The sequence below is a fragment of the Tyto alba genome, unplaced genomic scaffold, assembly GCF_018691265.1.
Source record: "Tyto alba isolate M040663 unplaced genomic scaffold, T.alba_DEE_v4.0 Super-Scaffold_49, whole genome shotgun sequence".
Classification (NCBI taxonomy): Eukaryota; Metazoa; Chordata; class Aves; order Strigiformes; family Tytonidae; genus Tyto; species Tyto alba.
Window position 1 is genome coordinate 3,170,562 of NW_024881325.1, and position 25,780 is coordinate 3,196,341.

General features: G+C 51.6%; 1 protein-coding gene and 1 long non-coding RNA gene across 4 annotated transcripts; one reads left to right on the plus strand and one right to left on the minus strand.

Moving 5' to 3' along the window:
- Window positions 1–223: 223 nt before the first annotated feature.
- LOC122154820 (T-cell surface antigen CD2-like) lies at window positions 224–24,715 on the minus strand. Of its 3 annotated transcripts, XM_042806988.1 has the most exons (7): window positions 24,604–24,715; window positions 24,215–24,286; window positions 23,505–23,576; window positions 22,561–22,668; window positions 1,616–1,678; window positions 999–1,173; window positions 224–878 (listed from the first exon to the last, which is right to left on the minus strand). In XM_042806988.1, exons 1-7 carry the CDS (start codon window positions 24,698–24,700, stop codon window positions 560–562), a joined length of 906 nt encoding a protein of 301 aa, XP_042662922.1. In that variant the 5' UTR covers window positions 24,701–24,715; the 3' UTR covers window positions 224–559. The 3 variants fall into 3 exon arrangements, with proteins under 3 accessions (XP_042662922.1, XP_042662923.1, XP_042662924.1); XM_042806989.1 differs by having other exon boundaries at window positions 24,058–24,704; XM_042806990.1 differs by lacking the exons at window positions 24,215–24,286; window positions 24,604–24,715 and adding an exon at window positions 24,058–24,069 and having other exon boundaries at window positions 22,561–23,204.
- On the plus strand, window positions 11,990–16,868 carry LOC122154821. The gene is made up of 2 exons (XR_006166909.1): window positions 11,990–12,310; window positions 16,267–16,868. It is a non-coding gene; the product is annotated as an uncharacterized LOC122154821 (long non-coding RNA).
- Window positions 24,716–25,780: the final 1,065 nt, after the last annotated feature.

The window sequence follows — 25,780 nt, forward strand, 5'->3', positions numbered from 1 at the left end:
CTCGGGGAAAGTTAGGCAGCTCCACAGCTGCAGTGTCATCTTCACGCATCCCCTGCTTTGGGAATTTTAGAATACAAGCGCGTGGTGACTGGAAAAATAGCACTTGGAACCTGGCTTTTAACAAGGGAAGTTAAAGACTTCCTGTAGACTACCACAGCTTGCTGTGTAAAGATGAAATCTGTTCAGGCCAAAAGAGTTGATAAACTTCAGACACAAAGCAATCTTCTGCTTACAGTAACTTTATTGCGTGCCTGGGGGGAGTGAGGGGAACGCTTCCCCAGCTCACGGGGGCTGTGCATGCCAGTCAGAGGAGCCCCCCGTGCGTGGCTCCTGCCTGCCTCCACCGCGAGTGGACATAGTGGGCATATCCACAGCCGCAGCTGGGCGTGGAGATGAGCCAGTGCTTGGTGCCTCGTGGGGTTTGGCTGTTAGGGCCATGTGGACGCTTGTGCACCGACTCTGTCCCTCTTCATGGGGGGGGTGAAAGGGCTGCCCCCCGAAGCTCTGGGTGGGGGGCTCTGTCTCCCCACCCTCAACCCCTACCCTGGCAGAGCCGCATTCAGCCCTCGTCAGAGGGCTGGACCTGTGGCCTTGGGGGACGGGGAGGACGTCTGGGTTGGGGTTTGGGGGAGCTGGGCCCATTTTGAGGCACTGAGGCGGCCAGTGTTGGGCTGGGGGCAAGAGGGGTTGGCGGCGGTGGTGGTGGAGGTGGCAGGGAGTCCCGTCTGGAGGGTGGACGTGCCGGTGTTTCAGGCGGGGGCTGCAGCTGCTGGCGTTGGTCCCAGCTGCCAGCGATGCCGGGGTGGCTGGTGGGGCTGACCGAGCGCAGGGGGTACCCGCTGGTTTCCAGCCGGTGTCCCCAAGGTGCAGGGGCATGTCTGTGGAGAGAGGAAGCCGCTGAGGCACTCGGCTGCAGGAGGGACACAGGGACTCCTCTCCAGAGCAAGGCCCACGAGCAGCCATGCAAGGGAGCAGTGCAGGGAAAATCACTGACTCACTCTTTGCTCTTACTCCGCTGCCGGACGAAGACGTAGCACAGCAGCAGTGCAAGTGGCACGAAAATCACGATTACCACTGTGCCGATCATGCAGCCCTTCCGCACATCTTGCGGACAGAGAACACTTGGGATGTTCTGGGGACGGGACACAGTGGGGCTTGTCTCGCCGACCGCACCTGGAGATGCAATTGGGGATGTTAGTCTGTCCAATGCACCACTGTAAGCTGGCAGCACGTCTCATATGACCAGGAAGGTCTCTCTTTCCCACCAGTGCTGGTGCCCGGAGGCACGCTCCCACCCTTTGGGACAGGTTGTCCCCCCAAACAAAACTGAGGCGGCCAGAGGAGCACGTGGCGGGGAGCGCATCTGCTCGAGCAGTCGCTCCTTCGAGGGACACGGACAGAAGAAACCATCCCTGCAGCAGGCAGTGCCACCCCCAACTCTCCCTGCCCCCGGGCAGCTCCCACATCACCAGGGGATGGAGTCAGGACTTCTCAAGAGACACCTGAGCCTCCCTCCCCACTTCTGCCTTTTCCCCAGCATGGGCACCGCCTGCAGCCGCTCCCAGAGTTCTGGACTTATCTCCCACTGAAGGACCCCAGCAAGACTGCTCAGTACCTGAGTTTGTTTGAGGAAATTCATACACTTTGCCACGTTGATGTTCCCCAAACCTTGACAGCACTGCCAAAAAGCAGAGAGGAGAGGTAAAGCCTCCGCATGGCTCAGGCACAGAGGATGCAGGAGGATGGGGAGGTTCCCTCCAAGCCCCTGCCCAGCTGGGGAGTCAGGCATCGCTCTGGACCTCGGCTCACGGGAGGGATCCGCTCTGTGCTGCTCTTGGGCCTCGAGGGACTCATGGCAAGCTCTGGGATGCAGCTACAGCGGGAGGTGCGTCGGATTAAGAGTTACATTCCCCATCATCTGCGGAACGTGGCCCAGGTGCCGCGAGCCCACAGCACTTTCCCCTTTGGCTGCTGACGTGACGTGCAAGAGCGGGACTGGGGGAAGAGCCTGCTGACGCACAGCGATCCCGATGGGTGCCAGCGGCTGACCCCGGCACAGCAATTACCTGGCAGGCGGGGGGCTTGCATCGCCTCCCTTGCTGAGGCAGAGGCGGGCCGTGAGCCACTGCTTCCTCCTGGAAACGCCGACTCCTGCACAGCCTCTGGGTCTGTCTCTTGAGAAAGAAAGCGGGACAGTTGGGTCAGGTGGAACCGTTCCCCATCAGGGCGGTGGCACCTCCAGGAGGCAACGCTTCTCAAAGCCATCGGTAAGGTTTAGATAATAAATCTGCCTGCCGACATCTGCACAAGCCAGCTGTGAGCCGTGATGGTAAAACGGGGGCACCAGCTGCCCTTGGCACTTGGCTTGAGCCACAACTGGCAGCAGAGGCTCTGCCCCATCTCTGTGGCTCGCCAGCGCCTGCAAGGCGTGAAACCCAGCATCGCTGCTGCGAGGCTCTGCTCGACCCCTGCCTGCTGGGCCGGCGACGGCGTGTCTGGACACGGATCTAAGAGCTCCGGCTGACGAGTCTCACGGCTAAGGCAGAGCAAAGTGTACCCACCCTGTGTTCTCTCCAGCTCCTCCAGTATTTTCTTCATGATTTCTGATGGCTCCCGGGAGTTTTTTCCTCCTTCAGCTCTGGGAGGACCTTAACAGAACGTATTTGGTACGATTCCACATGAATAAATTGCACAAAACCAGTGCACAGCCTGTGAGGTGAGCAGAGGACAGAATACTCACCCCTGGGATGCCAGCCAGACTCTTGCACCAGATCCAGCCGAGGAGCTGGAAAAGTCCTCCCGTCAGGAACATCTGTAATTATTAATCACCCAGAGAAGCTCCCGTCATCTACACTGGCAGACGCGAATTGCAGGAGCGGTGAGGGGGTCACGCAAGCAGAGGGCACCCACGGGCAGGTCTCCGTCCTCCCACCTGCAGAGGCGCCCGGCCGGCTGACCTTTGGGCTGTGAGCGGGCAGCTCTGAAGGGGAGGGAAAAGCCAGGACGTACCCGTGCCATCTCCTGCAGTCGCCGTCCTGGAACCCAGCTGCCAAGCTGCATCACCTGCGCCTACAGGCACGGCTGCAAAGAAGCACAGGACAGAACGGCTCCGGTGACACAGTCCAGGATCCTTCCTCAGATCGGAGTGGCAGCTCAGGAGCGCCGGGCAAAGACGGGATTACTCCACGGCACTCCTCTCTCCCCTCCGCTCAGGAGCTTGGTGCAAAGAGTTACCGTGTGCCTGCAGTGGCACCACGCTGGGACAAAATGAACCACGCGTGGAGCCACTGGGAGAAAGGACTCCCTGGAGCTCGCACCAGCTCTGAAGTCAGCCCCAAGAAGCCCACTGGCTTGGCAGCCGGCACCGGGAGGGAGCAGCTCAGGCTCCCAGGGGCCGGCAAAGAGCTTCGCAAGGGAAAGCGCCCCGGGGCACGGCACTCAGCCCGACCCTTTCCCTCTCTGCTCTTCTGCACGTCTGCGCGTCGGCCGCAGAACGAGCAACTTGCATTTCACACGGAAAGAAAAAATTAGAAGGTAGATGCTCCTTGCTGCCTCTAAATTACCCGTGAGATTGCTCTCAGGCTGGAGGACAGGAATACTAGATAAAGACATTGGGAAGCCGTGGACAGTGAGGGGGTCTTCAGGAGATCTGCACGTGAATAAACTCTTGCCAAGTTGTCAGTGTTCACTCTTTCAACAAAATGGACATTGAGAACTTACCTCCAGGATGGCCCAAAGATTCCCAGTCACCATTGAGTTGAGAAGCCTTGTAACCATTGCCACCAGCCTCATCTAGAAGCAGACACAGATGTGAAACATTTCCATTGCATGTTGGGATCCTCGTCTGCCTTAGGGAACTGCAGGCACTGGAAAGGGGCCCCTCATAACGACAGGGCACCTCTGCAAACACTCTTTCCAGGCCATGTGCAGCACCTCTAGGAGCAGATGGACCAACATACGGCCCCTCGGGGCTTTCTGACCGGGAGAGCTCACACAGAGAGAGAGGAAGCCCTTGCTAAAGCACTGGAGGGAGAAAATCATCCTCCACGCTTCCTGGGGAGAAGAGCCCTCTGGCCCGTGAAAGGCTGCACGAGCCGTCCCCCACTTACCTGTTCCCCACGCTTTCCACGGAGCTGTCCTGGCAGCCCTGGCATGCAGGGCCACCAGGAGCAGGAGGATGAGGAGGAGGTGGTGGGTGGGGGCCATGGCCCTCTGCTTGCACCGTGCTGCTGCTGCTGCCGCTGCTGGTGCTGCAGTGGGCTCCGGGGGCTGAGCGATCCATATTTATGGCTGTCGTGACATGACAGGGCTCTGTGACCTCACAGCCCCACTGTGACCTCACAGCCGGGCCGAGGCTGCGTGGGGACGTCTCTCAGGGCGCTCGTGGAGAGCCGCTGGAGCGCAGGCGGGGGAGCTGCCCTCCCGGAGAGGGGAACACGTCCCCTCGGGCAGCTCCGTCCAAGGGCTGGGACACAGTCCCACCCGGGGCTGAGCCCACAGCTCTGCCCTGCTTTCCAGGCACTGTCACAGGGGCAGCGAGGAGCTCCCAGTCCCCCCAAAGAGGAGGAAACCGCAGGCAAGGGATTTCTGACCTCCTCGGGTGCTGTTACCAACAGCTCAGGATGATGCTGATGGAGCGAGGGATTTCAGTCTCGAGACAAGTGCAAGATGCCCTCCCGGAGTCATCTTCCAGGCTGGGGCCCCCTTTGGCACTAACCAGGGCTAATGGGTCCCTTTGGTTTTAGGGCAAAGATGAAGTTTTCACTTTTCCATTTCTTCTTCATGTGTAATTGAAGGGAATACTTTCTGTCAGGGTCCTCACAGAGCAAAGTCAATCGATAAAACAGGCAAAAATTCTCTTAAATTATTTGACATGCAAAAGGAAACCATGTGTGGCAGGTGCACCCACCTGCTGGAAATGGGGCTTCCTGGCTGCTGAAATATAGTGGCCATTGATTTTTTTTTTTTTTTTTTGGTGCCCTTGTTCTCAGGGCTTTATGGGAATTGGGGCCCTCAGCCAATAAGGGCTGATTATTGACCGCAGATCAGATTTGTCGAGGGTAGAAACGGAGCCCCCGGGGGGAGCCATTTTGAGCTAGTCCTCCCTGGAGCAGCACAGCTGAGGTCGAGGACCGTCCCCTTGGGTCGGGACGCTGCCCAAGGAAACTCCTTGAGGTTCCCCCCTTGGGTCGGGATGCCACCCGAAGAAATTCCCCACGGTTGAGAGCCCTCGCTTTTTAGGTGAGTGACCAAGCGCTTTGGATTGTCGTTAAATCCCAGGAGTTTGTGCAGCAATAGCTTTTCCTCTCCCTGACACTCAGATCTGCCCTCTGTGAACGATTGCCAGAGTGCCAATTGATTGTATTAACATAAATTTAATTGTTGTCTGTTTATCTTGAGAGCCTCCACGACATTTTAATTGACGTAGTCAGCAGGATGCTGACAGTGGAGCTATTATGGAGGCACAGTTGTGTCCCTTCTCCCCTAGACGTACAGTGGGTGAAGGTGAAACGGATTGATCTGATGGCCGTTGTGGGGAAGTTGGAACAGAGCCACAGAAGTTTTTGGGCTGGCCAAGGTAAAGGGAACGTGTGCCCCATCTTAGGTGCCTGTTTGATTCAGTTGCTAGATCACTTTGGAATAGTGGAGAAAGATAATTTATAGAAATTGATTGTTTAAGGAAGGAATTTTTACACAAAAGAGAGTGAATACAGTTACTGGAAGAAAACATTGGAATTATGTTGGTGTGAGCAAAAAAAAAAAAACCCAGTAATTGTCCAGATCCAAAAGTCAATGATAAGTGTAGATCTTGAGGGGTGGGATGGGGACATCTGGCGAGACACCGATGAATGTAGTTTGGAGGAAACACAGGAACTGGAGGAAAGAAATGTGTGACCTCTTATCAAAACAGGACACATGGGTTCGCAAAGTGGGTACCCCCAAACCACCGTCTGCATGATCCCCTGGACAGGACCCGAGCTTACCTGATACCTGCAAACTAAGATTATTAGAAAATAGGTATTTGTGGAATAGAATTATTAAGATCAATTTAAGGTGTTTTAACCATTTGACAATTGTGCTGCAGAACAAATGCTGATCTTTTGAGGAATAGTTGGAATAACTGTAGAATAAGGCACTCATAAATAATCTTACTGGAGACGGTTTGGCCTTGTAGTGGCAGGTGCAAGGAACCGTAAAGATAAAGAAGCTGAAAATTAGCAACAAAACCAGACCAGGCCAGCCTTGAAGGACAAGATCTACGTGACCACGGGACTGAGTTTGCGCAGAAGCAAGGGTCAACTGGCGAACACAGTGAAGAAGACGACGAGCCTTCATCTGAAGACCCCCGACGACTACCCGAAGTCTCCAACTGACATGCGCAAGAGACATTAACATATGCTAAATGAGTTCCTGGAAAAGTTATGAATATGATAAAAATGCGTTGAATACGTATGACTAAGGTAGTATAAATGCTTCTTGATTTCATTCTCACACACAGATGAGGAGGAGCTCTCCCCTGTGTGTCCGGCGCTGTAATAAAGAATGCCTGCTTTCTAAAACTCCAAAATTGAGTCTAAGTGAGTGAGTTAATTACCACTTTCCAGTAACACTCTAACCAAGGTAGCAAAATCATACTTAGTTATAGGTAAATGAATATAGTGAGGATCATTTCCAGTTAATTGTTGACCATGATGTCGTCCAGAAGTAGCTAACCAAGAAAGCATTTCAATTGCTGTTGTCAACATTTTGGAAAAAAAAAAAAAAAAAAAAAAGGAGGAAGAAATAACCACTATATAATAATTAGAGATGATTTTTCATTGTTCTCCTCAGAGTACCACTGTCCAAGTAAAGCATATGGTTGAAAGCTATGATAGATGACAAATAGCCTAACAGTTAAATCCAAATGTATTTGGTTTGCAAATGGTGTATTAATTTTTTGTATAACCTTTTGTAAAGATGACTTTGCAATCTCTGTTAAATCATCATTCTGAAGTAAGGTCAGTACCCCCTTTAAGCAAACAAAATAAGGGTGACAATTCCTGTGTGGTTATCCCTTTTAAGGGACATAACCAGTTAATAGTTCCCAGTAACTTTTGTAAATCATTCAGTGTTTGTATCGTAGGTGCAATTCTGACAGTCTGAGGATAAACAGTAGATTCATATACTTTCCAGCCTAAATATTTCCAAGGTGACACATTTTGTACTTTCTCTGGAGCAATTTGAAAACCATATCGACCTAATTCATGTCTTAAGGAATCAGATACAATATTCAGGTGTGTTAGTGTTTCTGTGGCCAGTAAAAGGTAATCCATATATTGATATAAAATTATATCCTTATAAATTTGCCTGACATGAGAAAGAGCTTCATTCACCACATTTTGACAAATGGTTGGGCAATTTTTCATGCCCTGTGGTAAGACTACCCAGTGAAAACGTTTCATTGGCCGATCATTATTTATCACAGGTAAGGAAAAAACAAATCGATATCATCAGGGTGTAGATAAACTGTAAAAAAGTAATCCTTTAAATCAATGACTCGTAAATTCCAGTTCTCATGAATCATTGTTAGACTAGGTGTCCCAAGCTGCAAGGTTCCCATAGGTGCCATAACAGCATTAATAGCTCTTAAATGTGGCAAAAGTCTCCATTTTTGTGGTTTCTTTGGAATAACAAAAATTGGAGTATTCCATGGGCTAGTAGATGGAACTACATGTCCTGCCCGTAATTGTTCCTCTACTAACAGACAAGATTGCTCCAGCCGTTCTTTCAAAGGCCACTGACTGACCCACACAGGCTGATCCGCAAGTGAAGTTAGGTTAAGGCGCAGCTGGACTTCAGTGGCCCTCATTAAAAATTTGTTGACAAAGTCATATTCCACTGTTGAAGTAAGTCTCTACCCGCAAGGTGCACGGTACATGCAGTACATAAGGTTGCAAACACTGCTTGCTTTCCCTCTGGTCCTTCTAGAAGTAATGAATGTTTACTTTGCCATGGTATCTGTGTTCCACCCTACTCCTGTAACTTCAGCAAAAGCTTGAATTAAAGGCCATTCAGGGGGCCAATCTGCTTTTTGTGTGATAGAAACATCAGCACCAGTATCCAATAACCCAGTTATTGCATGACCATTTACCTTACAGGTTAACATAGGTTGTCCTGTTGTAATCTTTTTTTGTCCAAAAAGTATTTGGCATACCAGAACTCCTAAAACCTTTATCTCGTCTCTGCTGTTGTAAGGCAGGTCGATTGTTACTGACTATATGGGGAAAGAAAATCAATTGTGTCTAAGGTTCTCCTGCCGGTATAGTACGGGGTGGGTGGGGTATCCACACCATAGTTTTATTTCTCCCATATAGTCAGAATCAATTACTCCTGGTAGTACAAGCAATCCGGCTCTAGTAGTAGACCTGCCAAGTAATAGAGCATTTAAACTTCTTGGTAATGGGCCAAAAATCCCTGTTGATAATAAAGATACGCTGGTATCAATTATTGTGGCTGATTGCGTTGAGGCCAAATCCAGGCCGACGCTCCAGTAGCAAAGTTACCTTGTCCTAGCAACTCTCGTTCTCCAGATGCAATTCCCGCAGCTCTACTGTCCTTAAGCCCAAACAGAAAATTGAGTAGCCAATAAAATCAATCTTAGAATAGATTTACAATCTAACAGAGTCGTGACATAGGAGTCAGCTGTAGCTTACAACAAGTTCATTGTAAAAGACACCTGTAGTCCATACTCCTTCATATACTTTCTGAGTTCCTTAATAACATCCTATGGTAAACGAGCATATTCCGGAGGCCTCTTAGGTAGATAAATGACTGGCATAGCTTGTAAAATAAAAATATCCCCTTTTTTTAATGCTTCAAAACGACATTCGTCTAATAATCCTCAAGTACGCACTTCACCCAGTGCAGCCGCAGCGGGTGACTGCTATGAAGGTGGCCCCGGGGCGGAGGGAGGTGGTTTTGATATAGAAAGCCGTGATATAGAAGTTTGCCGTTGTCGCTGTAAAATTTCATCTGCAGTTGGGGCTGAGGCTGTAACACTTTTACTGGTGTTCACGGTGGATACAAGTTTGCCTCCTGACCTGGATTAATTGACCCTGTATCAAAAGGATCATCCATACCCAAACTTTCATCCTTTGGCAACTCAGCAGGCACCTCTGAATTTTCATGATTAGAACTGGAGTATAGTAATTCAAATGACCGAGATTCTTTTCTGACCTTTACATTTTCAGTTCTCTCAGGTTCTCTCGATTCGGCTGCAGCACTATTATCGGAAGCCCCTTGCAAAACTTCTTCTGCAGGCATTAATGTTTTTAAGGTGGTAGAGACAACTCACCATGTTATTAAGATTACCCTTCTGGGGTCTCCAGATGCAAAAACTGTTTAGTCTGAATTTCCTCGCCCACCTTTTGCCACAAGGCTAAGTCATAAGAACAAGCCTCCGGAAACCACGGACGATGATCCCTTACCCAAACAAGTAACTTTACTATCTGCACAGGGGCAACCTTAAATTGCTGTTCACGCAATATTCTTCGTAAAATCTCTGCATACAATTTCTGTTCCTTAGTTGCTAACTGCCACGTAATGTCTGTTTATGTAGAATTTCCCGTAGCTGCTCACCTGTGTGGTCCAGCGATCGGTGATGAAAAACTTTAATGAGTACTCAATATGTCCTTCCCTCCGTCCAGCTCGGGAGTATACCACCAAGAATGATCATTCTTCACTTTCTTTTCCATTCTTCATGTCTCTATTAATTCCTGAAAAAAACCCAAATCGGGCAGCGTTTGTGGTATACTGAAGGCACGGACCCCAGCACTTGAGAGTACTGAAATCGTTTATTGAAACAAACTGTGATTTTATGCCTTCCAAAGAAAGGGAAGCCCCTTCTTTCCCCCAGTAGTGCCCCGTTCCCAGGTAAAATTAGAATGAAGATAACAGTCCTTTGCAGCTGGCATTCCAAAAGTCTGAGCCAAGTCCTTATGTTTTAAGTGAGGTGGTTTTTGTTCCCAGGATTCGATCACTGGGTTCCCTTTCAGAGGTGCTAATCTGTGCAGTTAACTCGTAGTTCCCCTTTGTTTTCCTTGTTCTTGTTTTGTACTGCAATCTCAGGCTGCCAATTCCTCGGCAGTCAACAGGTTTTTCATCTTCCACACCTCCTCATTTATTTATCTGACGGATGGGATGGTCTGCCTCATGACAGCACTCTGCTCCTCCCGCAAATCCAGCATTTGCCCTCCAGCAACCCTCCTCACTGCCGGCAGCACCACCTGTAACTTACTAAAAATCGGTACCTGAATTTACCTCTTTCCACCTTCCTGAACAGGACTCCTGAAAAATAACATTTAATAACTGCTACTTCTCGGAAGCCCTCTCTGCGTGCTAGCTAGCGAGATTTATTACGGTACCCAAGCAAAATACAGTGGCAAGGTGGTGTTTCGCTGCTGCACGTGCTGCTGGCACAGCTGTCTCTCTGGGTATTCAGACCCCATCTTGTGACCCGCAGTGGGAGTGCAGGGGCTAACAAAGCGCTTCTCGGTTGTACCTGGCGGACACCCGGCAAAAGGTGCTCACCCCAACATGGGCTGTGCTGTAGCGTCTGTATTCGTCAGGAACAGAGTCCACTGACACCTGGAAGTAAAAAGGAATTTAGCAGCCGGCCGAATTTATTTCACAACGTTTCACCTGCACAAGGATGAAAACTGCATTGGGCTTCACCTTTCAGCTGTTCAGGCATCACGATTTCGTTTGTTCGACGTGCAAAACCTCTGCCTTGTCCAGACAGGAGTCGGGGCACCGTCTGATCTGTTCGTTGCTCTGATCGCCGAAACCAAGGCGCCGTGTTCCCTTCCCACATTTGAGATAAAAAACGTTATTTGTGAAGTATTAAGACAGGACACCACCACCTAAGAACTTCATCAGTCAAACTCCCTGAACACAACTGTTAAGAACTCACAGACGTCTCCTTATTTCTAACATTTCTCCGAACAAGAAAACAGAAACCCTTCCTTGCAAAACAAAGACTGACGACTCTGTGCGTTCCCCCATTTCCAAGGTATCTCTAGCCCAGTGACCTTGTGAGAATTAAGAGGCACAGAAAACAGACCTGTGTTTCAAGTTTGCTTCGAAACACAGCACCTCCCTCCCTGAGCATCTACTAGTCCCGAGGACTCCGGTATTGCAGACAGACCAGCAAGCTGAAGGAACACCTCTCCTCCTCTGAAAGACCTTGATGCGCCTACAGGCCCTGGGCGTCCCCCAGAACATTCAAAAAACCCACCAGGAATATCACCAGGTCACCGAGGTATACCAAAGCGGCTTCACACGGACAAGAAGCTTTAACAAACTTTAGTTTGCAACCAAATCCAAACAGCCGAAGCCAGTGAGATGACGGGGACCGGGCAGCCAAAACAACGCCCCGATAACAGTTAACTAAGTTCCACGTACCAGCTGGGGACGCTGCTGTGATACAGGGCCTAGATAGGAACAGGGGATGTAAGGGTTAATATGGGAATAGCAAGAAGGGGATGACAAGAAAATAGTCGAGATAAGGGTTTGCCTAGCTTGTACGAGGTGTTTGGAGGTGTTTGTGTTGCTCGACCACTATCTCCTGTTTAAGTAAAAAGCCTCCTCCACCCCTGAGTAAGTGAAGATTACCCCACAACCGGCACAAACCTGCTCTGCGCCGGTCCAGGGGTGACAGAGACTGCGCAGGAATCCGGGGTGAAAAGTTCAGCACTGAGGAAGAGGAGATACTTCCTCCCACGACCACCACCGCCCAGTCCTTCACGACCCCTGCCCAGGACCAAAGGAACTCACTGCGCAGACTCAACTGGGAGGAGACCATGGAAATGCTAATTTTAATACGAAGCGGGGATAGGTGATGCATATGTATAGGCGTATTGCGAAATATTATGAATATGTAATCATTTGCTCTATAAATCTAAGGCAATGGTGCCACATGGTAGCACACATTAGGAGGAGTGATCCCCTGTGTGCCCAGCGCTGAATAAACATACCTACTTTACAATCTATCAGATTGTGGAGTCTGTTTTCCGCACGTCAGTTTTGGCGAGCCAGGCAGGAGACTCTCTGCTCGACTGCGGGATCGACTGCAGGGCGGACTCTCCCAGGCGCGCCCCGAGCACTTTCCTCAGAGGAGCCTCCGCTACCAGCCGCTCACCGTGGGAGCAGACAAGGACTTCCTGAAGCCGCGGACTAAACGGTGTGTTCAAGGATAGGAGCCTGTAAGTCGTACGCGTGGCTGGGGCAGCTGGTAAATCGCGCAGAGACGTCTGGCGTGCAGCTAAGCCAGGTAGGTGCACCGAAAAGGCGCGAATTCGTGCGGGTTAGGGGAGTCTAGAGGGCAATATTTTGCCGCAGACCGATAGAGCGGTCGCTGGCTCCATTCGGGTTAGGGGAGTCTAGAGGGCAATTATATTTTGCCGCAGACCGATAGAGCGGTCGCTGGCTCCAAATTGAAAGGCCTTTGTTTTGTTGTGTTTTCTTCTGTTTTGTTGTGTTCTATTTGTCGTGCGGGTGAGGGGAGTCTGGGGGCAATTACATCTTGCCACAGACCGATAGAGCGGTCGCTGGCTCCAATCGGGGGGGGACCTGTTGGCCGATAGGGCGGCCACAGGCAAGAGTGATTGAAAAGGCGTTTTGTTTTGTAGTGTTTTATTTTGTTGTGCTCTGTTTTAACTTCAGATGAAAGTGCTGTAAGTATGTGGACGTCCGTGAGAATGGGAGATTGTGAGTGATTGCTGTGTGGTGATCATAAGATTGTGAGTGACTGCTGTGTGGTGATCGTGTTAAGCGAGTGTTTTACAGAAACAAGATGGGTAATACTCAGAGAGGGGTGTTAAAAAAGAGCCCTCTCGGCTGTATACTCGCCCATTGGCGGGACATTGCAGGGAGCAGAGGCACGGAAAGCAAAAGACTCTTGTAAAATATTGCAATCAGTGGTGGCCGCTCTATAAGCTGGAGGATGGCGCTAAATGGCCGCTTAATGGAACACTGGACTATAACACTTTGTTACAACTTATGTTGTTTTTAAGGAGAGAAGGAAAATGGGATGAGGTATCATACAGATATGTTTTTCACTTTGCGAAACCACCCAGAGTGGCAAAGGGACTGTGGGTTAGTACCCCCACAGGACCCTATGGTGCTCGCACTTGAACGAGAAAGTAAGGAAAGTAGGGGTAAGCTAAAGAGGTGTTGCTCATCATGTAGTATTGGACAGAGATGTACGAAGGTGGATAAGGTTGAAAACTTCAGAAGCTGCGCCCTACGGAAAGTGGGAATCTGGAGGTATTGTTAGAGGAGGCGTGGAAAGTGTTTAGCAACAGGGAAGAAGAAGGTCGACAAGGACAGATGAAGTTGATGGCCACTCTGGTTCAGAGACCGGCCAGGCAACGACCGCGGCTGGGGCGGGATCAGAGTGCTTTGTGCAAGGGTTGGAGAATGGGAAGGCTTCAATGAATGTCAAATGTAACAGAGGACTGACGGGGACCTGGGGGATCTACCCTGGCGGATCCACTGGTTAAACTTAAGCTGGGGAGAGAACAAGAAGAAGTAGAACTTTTGGTAGACACAGGAGCAACGTACTCTGTTTTGAATCAAGCTTTAATACCACTGGGGGACGACTATGTTATGGTAAAGGGAGCGACCGGCCAATCTGAAAAGGCGTATTTTTGTAAACCTTTAAAGTTGATTTGGTTTACTGTCTTAGATTTGAAGGACGCCTTCTTTTGCCTTCCTCTCCATAAAGCCAGCCAAAAGTTGTTTGCATTTGAATGGGAAAATCCTAAAACTGGTCGAAAGACCAGCTCACCTGGACAGTGTTGCCACAAGGGTTCAAGAATAGCCCTACTCTTTTTGGCAACCAGCTTGCAAAGGACTTGGAATCCTGGGAAGCCCCATCCGAAAAAGGAAAATTATTGCAGTACGTGGACGACATTTTGATCGCTACTGAGACAGAAGAGGACTGTGCACAACGTGGACGGTGAGCTTGTTAAATTTTTTGGGACTACGGGGGTATCGGGTCTCTAAGAAGAAAGCTCAGGTGATACAACGTAAAGTAAACTACCTGGCTATGAGATCACTGCGGGGCAAAGAACTTTGGGACAGTCCCGTAAGGAGGCCATATGTCAAACCCTGAAACCTCAGACAGTAAAAGAATTAAGGACCTTCTTGGGAATGACGGGGTGGTGCAGGCTATGGATCTATAATTATGGACTGCTTGTTAAGCCCCTGTATGCGCTAACGAACACCGAACAGACGCACCTCGAATGGGATGAGGAGGCTGAGCGAGCCTTCGATTCACTGAAGAAGGCTTTGATGTCGGCCCCGGCTCTAGGACTCCCAGATGTGAGTAAACCGTTTCTTCTCTTTTCTTATGAGAAGCAGGGCATTGCCCTGGGAATACTGGCACAAGACCTAGTCCATACCGACGAGCTGTCGCCTACCTCTCTAAACAACTAGATGCGACTGCAAAAGGGTGGCCTGGGTGTCTGCGAGCGGTGGCTGCCCTGATATTGAACATACAGGAAGCTCGGAAGTTCACTCTGGGCCAGAAAATGACTGCCTATATGTCCCATACAGTATCGGCAGTCCTGGAAGCAAAGGGAGGGCATTGGCTCTCCCCACAAAGATTTCTGAGATACCAAGCTGCACTAGTAGAACAAGATGATGTACAGATAATAGTCACTAATATTGTCAACCCAGCTTCTTTCCTCAGCGGTAATGTGGGGGAACCAGTGCACCATGACTGTCTGGAAACAATTGAGGCGACATACTCAAGTCGCCCTGACCTGAAGGAAAGCCCCATGAAGGATGAGGAGAACTGGTTCACGGACGGAAGCAGTTACGTCCTGAACGGTAATCGACACGCGGGTATGCCGTTACCACCAGTCAAAAGGTAATAGAATCAGGACCTCTGCCTGCAAATACTTCTGCACAAAAGGCAGAAATAATCGCTTTAACTCGAGCCCTGGAACTGGCCAAGGGTAAGATCATAAACATATACACGGACTCCAAATATGCTTTCGGAGTTGTGCACGCACATGGAGCAATTTGGAAAGAAAGAGGACTATTGAACTCCCAAGGGAAAAACATCAAACATGCGGAGGAAATTTTTAAACTATTAGAAGCTGTTCAACTTCCTGAGAAGGTGGCGATTATGCATACTAAAGCACACCAAAAGGTGAACTCTGAATTGGAAAAAGGAAACGAGCTGGCGGATAGGGAGGCAAAACGGGCTGCCAAAATAGAGATAAAGACGGAAGGAGCACTTATTCCCGATAGGCAAATTTCCCTGGAAAGTAAACCAGAATATACCAGGGAGGATCAGAAACTTATTGCAGATCTGGAAGGGACATATAACAAGGAAGGGTGGGCTTATACCCCACAGGGGAAGTTAATTATCCCCTCTCGTTTACTATGGCATTTCACACGAGAGGAGCATAGAAAGAGACACTGGGGAGCAGAAGCTTTGTATAGTCATTTGATAAAGAGATTGTAGCCAGAAATTTGTATACCACGGTAAGGCAGGTGACTCGACAATGCGACATCTGCCTCCGGACTAATCCCAAAAACGCCCCCAAACTAGAAATGGGCGATTGGGAAGGGCAAGGGGCCTGGGCAACAATGGCAAGTAGATTTTACGGAATTACCAAGAAAGGGGGGTATCGATATTTGTTGGTACTGACTGATACCTTTTCAGGCTGGCCAGAAGCATTCCCTACTAGAACAGCTAAGGCTCGGGAGTAACTGTAACTGATACAAGAATAAAATAATACCATGATTTGGGGTTCCGGCAATCATATCCTCAGATAGAGGACCACACTTTGTCTCAAAAGTAGTACAACAAATTAGCCACCATTTGGGTATAGATTGGCAGCTTCATACCCCGTACCGCCCTCAGTCAAGCGGTCAAGTGGAAAAGATGAACCACTAATCAAACAGCAAATTGTAAAATTGGGGCAAGAAGCAAACCTGACATGGCCTCAGTCCTTGCCCTTGGCCCTTTTACGCATACGGACAAGGCCAAGGGCAAGGGAAGGGCTAAGCCCCTTTGAAATTTTATATGGACAACCATACGGGGTACAAAAAGGAATATCCACACAAATTGGAGATGAAATCATGAGCTCCTACATGGTGGCGTTAGGGAAGCAACTCAATAAGATCAGAAAACATGTAATTGGTACTCGAGGTAGAGGGCTGGATGGACCTGTACATGATATACAACCTGGGGACTATGTGTATGTTAAGTCTCTTACAGAGAAAACCTTGGAGCCACAGTGGGAAGGGCCATTCCAGGTGCTGCTCACGACGTTTACAGCCATCAAGATTAGGGAATACTCGGCCTGGATACATCACACCCGAGTAAAGAAAGCCCATAAATCCCCATGGAAAGTTACCCAAGTTCGGCCAGGAAGATTACGCTTCTCACGATAAGTCTGATAATCATTTTTCCTCTAATGCATAGTCGAAGGTTCAGTGAATGGCCATGGTCCCAGGCTTACATTGGGCATACTAATAAGACTAGAAATGTGAGCAACCACACGTTGGCTACTATAGTTATGCAGGGGACAAATGTGCCCACAAAAGAAGAATGGGATGCCTATCCAGGAGAACCACAATTGCAGGGAACATTGGGACAAGAAATTAAAATTCAGATGCAGAGCATTTAATAGCTCTACTTACTGGGCAGGAAAACAAAGGCTGTTTGGGACAAAGCCACCAATTTTGAAAGGAGATTCCAATCTTGGTGGACTATGGTGAATTTTACTTATGACCCCACTACTAACATAGCTACTGCCTTTGTGCTCACTATACATAATGCCACAGTTTATGTAATCCACCCCATCATTGCATTAGGATTGAATCATGAGGACACGTGCTCTATCCTTCAGAACATAGAGCATGGGCCCGGAAGGTGAATGAGAAATGGCAGACTGTAAATGTGGAATCTTGTATTACCCAAGAACAACAGGGGTTCATTTGTGAAAGTAATACAATTGATGCCCAAGATGTATGCCTTGACACTGAGCAAAGTATTTGCCACTTCGAAATTCACCCAGATAATAGTAAAAAACGGTGATTGTATATACTGGTCAAGGCTGTATATGTTTAAGAACTGCTTGTGTATTCGTAGAGATAGATCATGACAATGTAACTTTGCCCATTGGGAATCATTCTAATTTCTGTATTTGTAACTTTGTTAAGATCATTGGGTGTGACTTTGTATATTGGGCACCAGTGGTTTCCCACCAGTTGATAAAATTTAAAATCACAGGGTATCTCGAGTTATCACCTACACCTATTGGAATGAACCTTACATTAGTAAGGCAATTGATTAAACACCAAGATCTGTTGGGGATCTTGAGAGAAATTCAGAAAAACGGAGAGAAAACTTTAGTCACTGTTCACCATGATACAAAAGAAATAAACAGGGTTTTGCAAAGAGCAAAACAAGATGCAAGTCATAACTGGTGGGACACTTTTTTCGGCTGGTCGCCTTCTGCAACAGGGATTCTTAACACTATGATACACCCCATTGTGATCCTACTAGGTAGTTTAGGAATTTTATTAGTACTAACCATCATGTTATATTTATGGGTCTGGAGAATGTTTAAAAGGATAACTGCTATGCATGAGGCTTTATATTATTCGGGAAAATTGTTGAAGTAAAAGAATTTACTTAGTATGATAAGAAAAGGGGGGATTGATACAGGGCCTAGATAGGAACAGGGGATGTAAGGGTTAATATGGGAATAGCAAGAAGGGGATGACAAGAGAAATAGTCGAGATAAGGGTTTGCCTAGCTTGTACAAGGTGTTTGGAGGTGTTTGTGTTGCTCGACCACTATCTCCTGTTTAAGTAAAAAACCTCCTCCACCCCTGAGTAAGTGAAGATGTTTGTGTTGCTCGACCACTATCTCCTGTTTAAGTAAAAAGCCTCCTCCACCCCTGAGTAAGTGAAGATTACCCCACAACCGGCACAAACCTGCTCTGCCGGTCCAGGGGGTGACAGAGACTGCGCAGGAATCCGGGGTGAAAAGTTCAGCACTGAGGAAGAGGAGATACTTCCTCCCACGACCACCACCGCCCAGTCCTTCACGACCCCTGCCCAGGACCAAAGGAACTCACTGCGCAGACTCAACTGGGAGGAGACCATGGAAATGCTAATTTTAATACGAAGCGGGGATAGGTGATGCATATGTATAGGCGTATTGCGAAATATTATGAATATGTAATCATTTGCTCTATAAATCTAAGGCAATGGTGCCACATGGTAGCACGCATTAGGAGGAGTGATCCCCTGTGTGCCCAGCGCTGAATAAACATACCTACTTTACAATCTATCAGATTGTGGAGTCTGTTTTCCGCACGTCAGCTGCTGCTGCACAGCAACACGGAAGAACGACAACGACGGCACGTGAACAGTGATGATACCAAGGTGCGCACCCACTCTCCGAAGGGGGAACCCGCCCCTCAGAGGTGCCCGAAGGGGGCAAGCGCTCACTCAAGCTCACCCCGAGGCACCATTCCCTCACCGAGGGGGGCGGGGGGCTGAGGGCACTCAGTCCCACCAAGCTCCCTTCGGGGTTGTCCCCGTCCCAAGGGGAGGGCTTCCGAACACTCGCCCGCTGCGCCCTCTGAGGGGAGCTCCCGCGGGGGCCGCCTCTTCGAGCCCGGCAGGAGCTGAACTCCGGCCCTAGGCGGCCAGCGCTCCTGCGCCTCCTCTCGCCCCACGAGGCGTTTCGTTGGCTGAGGGCCTTGTCTGTGGAGCAGCGGTCCCGCCCCCCTCTTCCCGCCACGGCAGGGGCAGAGCCGCGCGCGCTGCTCTGCACCCGGCCCGGGTGCGTCCGTGACAGCAGCCGCGGTGTGCCGCCAGAGGCGCGAAAACGAGGGCGCGGGAGAGCCCGCGCCGCCCTGCGGGAAGCCCTAGCCCCTGCCACGCGCCAGGCGAGGGATTTCGGTCGAGTAACACCACGCTAACGGAGCGCCTTCCGAGGCGAGACGGCTTCTCGAGCAGAACAGGACAGCAGCAGGACAGGAGAGGCCCGGAGCGGCCCCGTCGACTGCGGCGGCTGAGGGGCGGCCGCCGGGGGCGCCATTTCGCCTTTTTTCCTGCGGCAGCCTCGGCAGAAATGGCGGAGGGGGCGGAGACTTTTCCCCGCTGTCCAGTGAGGGGAGAGCGTCCCAGGTGGAGGCGGTGCCGCACGGCCCCAAACCCAATGGGCGTGAGAGGCGGTGGATGATAGACGGGTGGCCGCCTCTGTGGAAAGCCCCGTTAACAAGCGGTTCCGTTAAAAGCGGGCCTAGGAATGCTGCGGAGCGGGCCTAATCACGAGAGCACTGGCATTGCGAGCGCTGGCTGCTCCCCACCGTGTGGGGAAGGCTGGGGGCTGGCTGGAGCCTCAGCCCTTGGCTGTGGTAGTGTCGTGGTTTAGGCCTGATTGGCAGCCAACCACAATGCAGCAGCTCTCTCTCCCTTCCCCTCCGGCAATGAGAAGGGACAGAGAGCCAGGCATGGGGTTCAAGATAGGACTGGGATGGGGGAAAATCCCCCTTTTATGATCACGAGCAAAAGGCAGACTCGTTAGGGGAAGGAAAAAAGAACATACATTTATTACAGACACTAACAACACATAACAGAGTAGGACAGTGAGCAGCATTGCCACATCTTGAGAACACCTTCCCCCCACCCCTCCCTTCTTCCCGGGCTCAGCTCTGCTCCCGATATCTCTACCTCCTCCCCCAGGGGCGCAGGGGCAGGGAATGGGGGGTGCAGTCAGTGCTGCCACTTCCTTCGTGTTCGGTGAGGGGAGTGTCCAAAACTTGTTACCCCCTGCTCCATCGTGGTCCCCCTCTCACAGGAGACAGTCCTCCACAAACTTTCTCTGACTTGAATTCCTCCCATGGACCGCAGCGTTCCCCACACTGCTCCGTCATGGGTCACTAACTTCCTCCGACTGGATTCCCTCCCACGGCTGCAGCCATTCCCGAGCTGCTCCGGTGTGGGACTCCCCCGCATGCTGCAATCCTCCCAGCACTGAATTACAGCAGCGGGGCCACCTTTTCCCATGAGACCCCGGCCTTCTTCGGGCACAGAACCTTGATCAGCTGAGCAGGAACAACAGGCCGTAAATCAATGTCTGCTCCACCGTAGATCTTCATGGGTGGCAGGGGGGGGCCGCCCTGCCGTCTCACCACAGGATACAGGGGGGTCTCTGCTCCGGCACACCTCCCCCCTCCTTTCTTCCTCCGTTCCTCCACTGACCTTGGTGTTCACGCAGCTGCAGCAACTCCTCCTCACAAGTCCCACTGCCCGTCACCACGTCCCTTCTTAAATACGTTATCGCAGAGGCGCAGCCGATTGGCTCAATTTCCCAAACAGAAGTGGAGCTGACGTGGAGCTGGGGGAGCTTCGAGAAGCTTCTCACAGGGGGCCGCCCCGATAGCCCCCTCCCCTGCCACCAAAAACTCCACCACTCACTCAACCCAGGACAGGTAGGCAGCAAACGCCTTCGTCTTTGCTGCTGCTGCTGCTGCTGCTGCTGCTGCTGCTGCTGCTGCTGCTGCTGCTCGGGAAAGTTAGGCAGCTCCACAGCTGCAGTGTCATCTTCACGCATCCCCTGCTTTGGGAATTTTAGAATACAAGCGCGTGGTGACTGGAAAAATAGCACTTGGAACCTGGCTTTTAACAAGGGAAGTTTAAAGACTTCCTGTAGACTACCACAGCTTGCTGTGTAAAGATGAAATCTGTTCAGGCCAAAAGAGTTGATAAACTTCAGACACAAAGCAATCTTCTGCTTACAGTAACTTTATTGCGTGCCTGGGGGGAGTGAGGGGAACGCTTCCCCAGCTCACGGGGGCTGTGCATGCCAGTCAGAGGAGCCCCCCGTGCGTGGCTCCTGCCTGCCTCCACCGCGAGTGGACATAGTGGGCATATCCACAGCCGCAGCTGGGCGTGGAGATGAGCCAGTGCTTGGTGCCTCGTGGGGTTTGGCTGTTAGGGCCATGTGGACGCTTGCACCGACTCTGTCCCTCTTCATGGGGGGGGTGAAAGGGCTGCCCCGAAGCTCTGGGTGGGGGGCTCTGTCTCCCCACCCTCAACCCTACATTACAAGCGCATTCAGCCCTTCCTGTGCAGCTGGACATGGGGGCAAGTGGGATGTCTGGGTTGGTCGGGGTAGCTGGGCAGGTTCTGTGGCTTCAGGCATTCGGGGTGGGCTGGGGTGCAGAGGCAGTGGGGCCCGTCTGGAGGGCAGTGTGCCTGTTTCGCGGGGCTGCAGCTGCTGTTGGTCTGTGTCTCAGCGGGTGCCGGGGTGGCTGGTGGGTGACCGGGTGCAGGGGCAGCTGGTTTCCAGCCGTGTCCCAAGGTGCAGGGGCATGTCTGTGGAGAGAGGAGCCGCTGAGGCACTCGGCTGCAGGAGGGACACAGGGACTCCTCTCCAGAGCACGGCCCACGAGCAGCCATGCAAGAAAGTGGTGGTGGGGAAAATCATGACTCACTCTTTTCTCTCCTGCACCTCCAGATGCAGACGCACACAGCAGTGCAAGTGGCACGAGTCACAAATCTACCAGTGCCATCATGCAGCCCTTCCACATTTGGGACAGAGACACTTGTGTTCTGGGGACGGGACAAGTGGTGTTTCGCCGACCGCACCTGGAGATGCAATTGGGATGTTAGTCTGTCCTGCACCACTGTAAGCTGGCAGCATCTCATATGGTGAGGATGGTCTCCTTTCCCACCAGTGCTGGTGCCCGGAGGCACGCTCCCACCCTTTGGGACAGGTTGTCCCCCCAAACAAAACTGAGGCGGCCAGAGGAGCACGTGGCGGGGAGCGCATCTGCTCGAGCAGTCGCTCCTTCGAGGGACACGGACAGAAGAAACCATCCCTGCAGCAGGCAGTGCCACCCCCAACTCTCCCTGCCCCCGGGCAGCTCCCACATCACCAGGGGATGGAGTCAGGACTTCTCAAGAGACACCTGAGCCTCCCTCCCCACTTCTGCCTTTTCCCCAGCATGGGCACCGCCTGCAGCCGCTCCCAGAGTTCTGGACTTATCTCCCACTGAAGGACCCCAGCAAGACTGCTCAGTACCTGAGTTTGTTTGAGGAAATTCATACACTTTGCCATGATGTTCCCAAACCTTGACAGCACTGCCAAAAAGCAGAGAGGAGAGGTAAAGCCTCCGCATGGCTCAGGCACAGAGGATGCAGGAGGACGGGAGGTTCCCTCCAAGCCCCTGCCCAGCTGGGGAGTCAGGGCATCGCTCTGGACCTCGGCTCACGGGAGGGATCCCGCTCTGTGCTGCTCTTGGGCCTCGAGGGACTCATGGCAAGCTCTGGGATGCAGCTACAGCGGGAGGTGCGTCGGATTAAGAGTTACATTCCCCATCATCTGCGGAACGTGGCCCAGGTGCCGCGAGCCCACAGCACTTTCCCCTTTGGCTGCTGACGTGACGTGCAAGAGCGGGACTGGGGTGGGGAAGAGCCTGCTGACGCACAGCGATCCCGATGGGTGCCAGCGGCTGACCCCGGCACAGCAATTACCTGGCATGCGGGGGGCTTGCATCGCCTCCCTTGCTGAGGCAGAGGCGGGCCGTGAGCCACTGCTTCCTCCTGGAAACGCCGACTCCTGCACAGCCTCTGGGTCTGTCTCTTGAGAAAGAAAGCGGGACAGTTGGGTCAGGTGGAACCGTTCCCCATCAGGGCGGTGGCACCTCCAGGAGGCAACGCTTCTCAAAGCCATCGGTAAGGTTTAGATAAATAAATCTGCCTGCCGACATCTGCACAAGCCAGCTGTGAGCCGTGATGGTAAAACGGGGGCACCAGCTGCCCTTGGCACTTGGCTTGAGCCACAACTGGCAGCAGAGGCTCTGCCCCATCTCTGTGGCTCGCCAGCGCCTGCAAGGCGTGAAACCCAGCATCGCTGCTGCGAGGCTCTGCTCGACCCCTGCCTGCTGGGCCGGCGACGGCGTGTCTGGACACGGATCTAAGAGCTCCGGCTGACGAGTCTCACGGCTAAGGCAGAGCAAAGTGTACCCACCCTGTGTTCTCTCCAGCTCCTCCAGTATTTTCTTCATGATTTCTGATGGCTCCCGGGAGTTTTTTCCTCCTTCAGCTCTGGGAGGACCTTAACAGAACGTATTTGGTACGATTCCACATGAATAAATTGCACAAAACCAGTGCACAGCCTGTGAGGTGAGCAGAGGACAGAATACTCACCCGTGGGATGCCAGCCAGACTCTTGCACCAGATCCAGCCGAGGAGCTGGAAAAGTCCTCCCGTCAGGAACATCTGTAATTATTAATCACCCAGAGAAGCTCCCGTCATCTACACTGGCAGACGCGAATCGCAGGAGCGGTGAGGGGGTCACGCAAGCAGAGGGCACCCACGGGCAGGTCTCCGTCCTCCCACCTGCAGAGGCGCCCGGCCGGCTGACCTTTGGGCTGTGAGCGGGCAGCTCTGAAGGGGAGGGAAAAGCCAGGACGTACCCGTGCCATCTCCCGCAGTCGCCGTCCTGGAACCCAGCTGCCAAGCTGCATCACCTGCGCCTACAGGCACGGCTGCAAAGAAGCACAGGACAGAACGGCTCCGGTGACACAGTCCAGGATCCTTCCTCAGATCGGAGTGGCAGCTCAGGAGCGCCGGGCAAAGACGGGATTACTCCACGGCACTCCTCCTCCCCTCCGCTCAGGAGCTTGGTGCAAAGAGTTACCGTGTGCCTGCAGTGGCACCACGCTGGGACAAAATGAACCACGCGTGGAGCCACTGGGAGAAAGGACTCCCTGGAGCTCGCACCAGCTCTGAAGTCAGCCCCAAGAAGCCCACTGGCTTGGCAGCCGGCACCGGGAGGGAGCAGCTCAGGCTCCCAGGGGCCGGCAAAGAGCTTCGCAAGGGAAAGCGCCCCGGGGCACGGCACTCAGCCCGACCCTTTCCCTCTCTGCTCTTCTGCACGTCTGCGCGTCGGCCGCAGAACGAGCAACTTGCATTTCACACGGAAAGAAAAAATTAGAAGGTAGATGCTCCTTGCTGCCTCTAAATTACCCGTGAGATTGCTCTCAGGCTGGAGGACAGGAATACTAGATAAAGACATTGGGAAGCCGTGGACAGTGAGGGGGTCTTCAGGAGATCTGCACGTGAATAAACTCTTGCCAAGTTGTCAGTGTTCACTCTTTCAACAAAATGGACATTGAGAACTTACCTCCAGGATGGCCCAAAGATTCCCAGTCACCATTGAGTTGAGAAGCCTTGTAACCATTGCCACCAGCCTCATCTAGAAGCAGACACAGATGTGAAACATTTCCATTGCATGTTGGGATCCCCGCCTGCCTTAGGGAACTGCAGGCACTGGAAAGGGGCCCCTCGTAACGACAGGGCACCTCTGCAAACACTCTTTCCAGGCCATGTGCAGCACCTCTAGGAGCAGATGGACCAACATACGGCCCCTCGGGGCTTTCTGACCGGGAGAGCTCACACAGAGAGAGAGGAAGCCCTTGCTAAAGCACTGGAGGGAGAAAATCATCCTCCACGCTTCCTGGGGAGAAGAGCCCTCTGGCCCGTGAAAGGCTGCACGAGCCGTCCCCCACTTACCTGTTCCCCACGCTTTCCACGGAGCTGTCCTGGCAGCCCTGGCATGCAGGGCCACCAGGAGCAGGAGGATGAGGAGGAGGTGGTGGGTGGGGGCCATGGCCCCGTGCTTGCACCGTGCTGCTGCCCCTGCTGCTGGTGCTGTGTGTGTTGCTGCTGCTGGTGCTGGTGCTGCAGCGGGGGCTGCGGGCTGAGTGGTCGGTATTATGACCATCATGACATGACAGGGCTCTGTGACCTCACAGCCGCGCCGAGGCTGCATTTGAGGGGAGAACGTCCCTGCGGGCAGCTCTGTCCAAGGGCCTTAAAACTGGCTCAGAATAGCACTCATTTCAAAAAGAAACAAATCACCGCCAAAAAAAAAAAAAAAAAACTAAGAAAAATAACTGAACAGAAAAGAAAAATGAGAAAAATATGAACATTTCTGGCACAACCGTATCCTGTACTTTGTGACTTGATCTGCCATTGCAGGCACTAATATGGCCACGTTTTCAGCAAAATAACTATTGCTCCATTGTCTCAAGAATGTCAGTGCTGTCTTCTTAGAAGACATGAACCTTCAGTATTCGGTACAGTACTGTTCCCAGCAGTCTTCCAGCCAAAATCTGAACTTGCACCTGGGCTCTGGCTGCTTTCACAATCATTTGCTTTTCTGACTCACTGAACGCTGCATCCAACATTGCATCCACACACTCCCAATCCATGTTCTGCTGGTTTTTAACAATCAATTTGAACCCTTTAGCAACCTTTTCAGGGTCACCTTGATAATTCCCCGCAGTTGCTCTCCAGCCATCTAGGTCTGCAAATGTGAAGGGCACTTTAATCCTAGCTAGTTCCTCCCCACTCCCATTGCCTGTTTTAGTGGAGCCTGTATAACAGGTACCATGTTACTTTGAGTTCTAGTAGTAATGGGAGAGAATACAGCACCCACTTCTTCCCTTTACCTCACCTCTGATTCATCAATAGCAGTGCCTTCCCCGGTGGAGGTGATGGGAGGCCAATATTCCTCCAATCCCTTGTTTTGTGAACTAATCTTTAAACACCTCTGCCCGATACTACAAAATGAACAACATATTTTTAATTTTCCATCTTGCTTATTATTCTCTTTTTTATAACACCAGGATTATAGGGTCCCGGGGTGCTAAATTAATTCCACATTCTTTCTGCCATTCAGGGTGAT